At 43.3% G+C, this 3,295-nt stretch overlaps 1 protein-coding gene across 1 annotated transcript in view; it reads left to right on the plus strand.

Annotated features, from left to right (window-relative positions):
• Positions 1–1,334: 1,334 nt before the first annotated feature.
• tha1 (threonine aldolase 1) overlaps positions 1,335–3,295 on the plus strand; it is a gene marked incomplete at its 3' end in the record, with an annotated part of 2,593 nt that continues 632 nt past the window's right edge. The window contains 4 exon segments of the mRNA XM_035664367.1: positions 1,335–1,680; positions 2,328–2,411; positions 2,491–2,579; positions 2,657–2,840. Coding sequence (XP_035520260.1) covers positions 1,401–1,680; positions 2,328–2,411; positions 2,491–2,579; positions 2,657–2,840 — 637 coding nt within the window.

Here is a 3,295-nt window from a genome sequence, read left to right on the forward strand (position 1 = left end):
GGACTTTTATCAAGTAATTAAAATCAGACAAGACAGCATGAGTATGTATGAGTGTGTGTGTGTGTGTGTGTGTGTGTGTGTGAGGGGAGGCAGGCAGATGGTGCTTGTGATGTGACTGTAGCTGCACCATTCGTGGGTCAGAAATAAAAAGTGTCAGAGGGAGGGGGGAGTTGTTTTGTAATGAGGGCAGCCTAATCTCCATCCACTGTAGATAAATTCCCATAAGGCTTCACCTCCAAATATTGACTCAGTCCCAGATACACGAGGGAACTGGGGCTTTATTGCTGATAAAAATAGAGGATAGGGACTGGATATAACCAGTTTAGTTTGGGCCTGAGCCCGTGAACCCATCGTGCCATGTGTGTATGTCTGTGCAGAAGGGGGGGGGGGGTCGCTCTCTACAGTGAGATAAACGTGACAGATCGGTGACACCCAGGTAGAATTAGCTTTGCAGCTCAGCACGGGGGGATAAAGGTCGAGCCAAAAGCAGGTCTGTGACCCCTGAAGAATCTGGGTGGGGGATGTCACAGTTATTTCAGATGTGGTTGGTGATCACAACATGGCCGTGTAAATACACTGTACACACTGGCACACCTGTTGTAGTAGTTTAAAGATCATCTGTTACTATGTGAATATGTTCAGTATTAAACACTGGTTAAAAGATTGTTTGAAAAACCTAAAAAGATTTAATTATTTATATAATATAAATTGAATTAGTATGTGTTTTATGTGTATTATTATTACACATGATATTATTAATGGTTGTAATTAAAAGTAAAGAATTTGGTCACAATAAACTTCTAGATGAAACACGACATTTACAGACATCAGCTTGTCTTCTGGGCTATTTTTACAGACCTTTGTAATTGTTTTCTGATGATCTGTAGATCAAACAATAATCAATTAATCCAGAAAACCATTGACAGATTGATCAGTGATTAAAATGATCATCACAATATCCCAATAACATGATCACCCTTACAGAATAATGATGCAGTACAATCATAATAAAGTATAAAGTATATCTATAACATGATAACTCTTCTCCCAAACAATGTGAACACAAAATCAAGACGGCAGGTTTATAGTAATAGATTACATTAGACTGTAGTTACTCTGTTATTCTGTGTGCAATCTGTAAATGAAAGTAATCAGAATATCGATCATATGAATGGATTATAGAAATGAACAGAGGCTCGTTGGAACAGAGCAGTGTTTCTATGTGGTGTAATTAGCTTTGTTGGGACAGTGGCGCCCCCTCGAGGTCCACACGGCTCTGTGCACGTCGATCGGCTGATAGGTGATCCATTAACTCTCCTCGCAGTCAATGATTATCGATTATCGGTCCAAAGTTCAACATACAAACACCATCCAATGGACGCGGTTACAAGAGGAGCATCATGTCTTTGAAAACGTTTTCCTGCAGAGTTTTGTGCAAACTTTTGAGCCCCGGTGTCGCCTCGTGCACACCGATCAGTGCACGAGAGGTAGCACGGGGCTCCGCGCGGGGCTACTACAACACCGGGAAACCCAGGTACCCCGGGCCGGGCGGGGCGGCTCACTCCCGGGTGGTGGACCTCCGCAGCGACACGGTGACCAAGCCCGGGCCGGCGATGAGGCAGGCCATGGCGGAGGCCGAGGTCGGAGACGACGTGATGGGAGAAGACCCGAGTGTTAACGGTGAGAGCCGAAGAGTGACAGCAAATAACTGATTTATTTATTTATTTTTATTATATATTCTATATTTTTTGTTAACTTAGTTTATAAATCAAATATATGATTTTATTCTTTGCCAGTTTGTGATGCTTTTGTTCTTAGAAAATGTGTGTTTCTGCATATTGTTTACTAAATGGTACATAATTAGTTATAATTAATTACTCCTTAATTACTGTACATAACATTTACATATTAGTTATTAATATCTTTGTTTCCCCTCGATTAAAAGTCCAGTACATAACGTTTACATAGCCTATTAGTTAATATCTTTTTTTTCAGTGTGAACATCACAAATCACTTGTAATTTAATCTTTTTCCATACTTATTTGAGCCACTTTCATATGTCGTCCAAATCAGATACAGGTCAGATTGTTTCTGCAATGTGAACTCAGTGTGAACTGTCAAAATCAGAATTCATTGTCACTGTAGATTGACTTTCTATCCAGGTCACTTCAGCAACGTGACCTGTTCACACTGGAGTCTGACATGAGCCACATTCAAAAATAATGTGAGCAATAAATCAGAACTGAGCAAGAACGTAGCAATAGAGAAGAAGCTGGTTCTCTATAAACTCATCCCTAAATCTCACACTATCCGTCTGCTTTCTGCAGAGTTACAGAGGATTGCAGCTGACATGTTTCAGATGGAGGCCACGCTGTTCGTTCCCTCTGGAACAATGAGTAATCTCATCGCAGGTGAGCTGTGCACTGATTGTCTGAAACCATTTTTACGAGGTCAGAGCGGTCATAAACTCGCCCGCATTTCATCTCTCAGTGATGGTGCACTGCAGGGAGCGTGGCGACGAGATGATCGTGGGCGACCTGTCCCACTTACACATCTACGAGCAAGGAGGGAGCGCACAGGTGAGTGTACCGCCCGACCCTCCGCGACCTCTGACCGCCCACAGGTTCGTTCAGTGTGTGTTTGTGTGTTGACACAGCTGGCCGGTGTCCACGCCACCACAGCCACCACCCTCCCCGATGGAACGTTTGACTTGGAGCAGCTGGAGTCGAAGATCCGCCACGGTTACCCCGACCCCCACTACCCCCGATCTCGCCTCATATCTGTGGAGAACACCCACAACATACAGGGAGGACGGGTGCTACCTCTGACCTTCCTGCAGGGCAGGTTTTGGGTTGTGGTTTTGGTTGTGTTGTGTGTGAGTGTGTGTTTGTGTGTTATTTTTTGCTCTATTACTTACTTTTACGGGGGTATCATCAGGATGAAGGTTTGGGTTTGTGGAGTCATTCTGTGATTTGTTTGTTTTTCTCATCTCCAATGTTCGGTGCTGCTAGGCTCTGATAGATATCTGGTCTTTCAGTGTCATTTATGTGACTTGGGTATGCCTAGGGTTGTGTGTTATTTTTTATTGTATTACTCCGCCGTGTGTCTCGAGGGGTTTCCTCCTTGCCGACGCTTTTTTATGTAGTCTGCAGTGCGACACACACACCGTCAGTGTGTGTCTCTCAAAGGTGGGACTGCAGAGACACACACAGAGTGGACCAGAACATGACATAAATGTGTGTTTTTGTGGTTAAATTCTTATATAAACTTAAAAGTCAAATTCACATTATGGTGT

The sequence above is a fragment of the Morone saxatilis genome, unplaced genomic scaffold (genome assembly GCF_004916995.1).
Source record: "Morone saxatilis isolate NCDOM2014 unplaced genomic scaffold, NCSU_SB_2.0 Contig1, whole genome shotgun sequence".
Classification (NCBI taxonomy): domain Eukaryota; kingdom Metazoa; phylum Chordata; class Actinopteri; family Moronidae; genus Morone; species Morone saxatilis.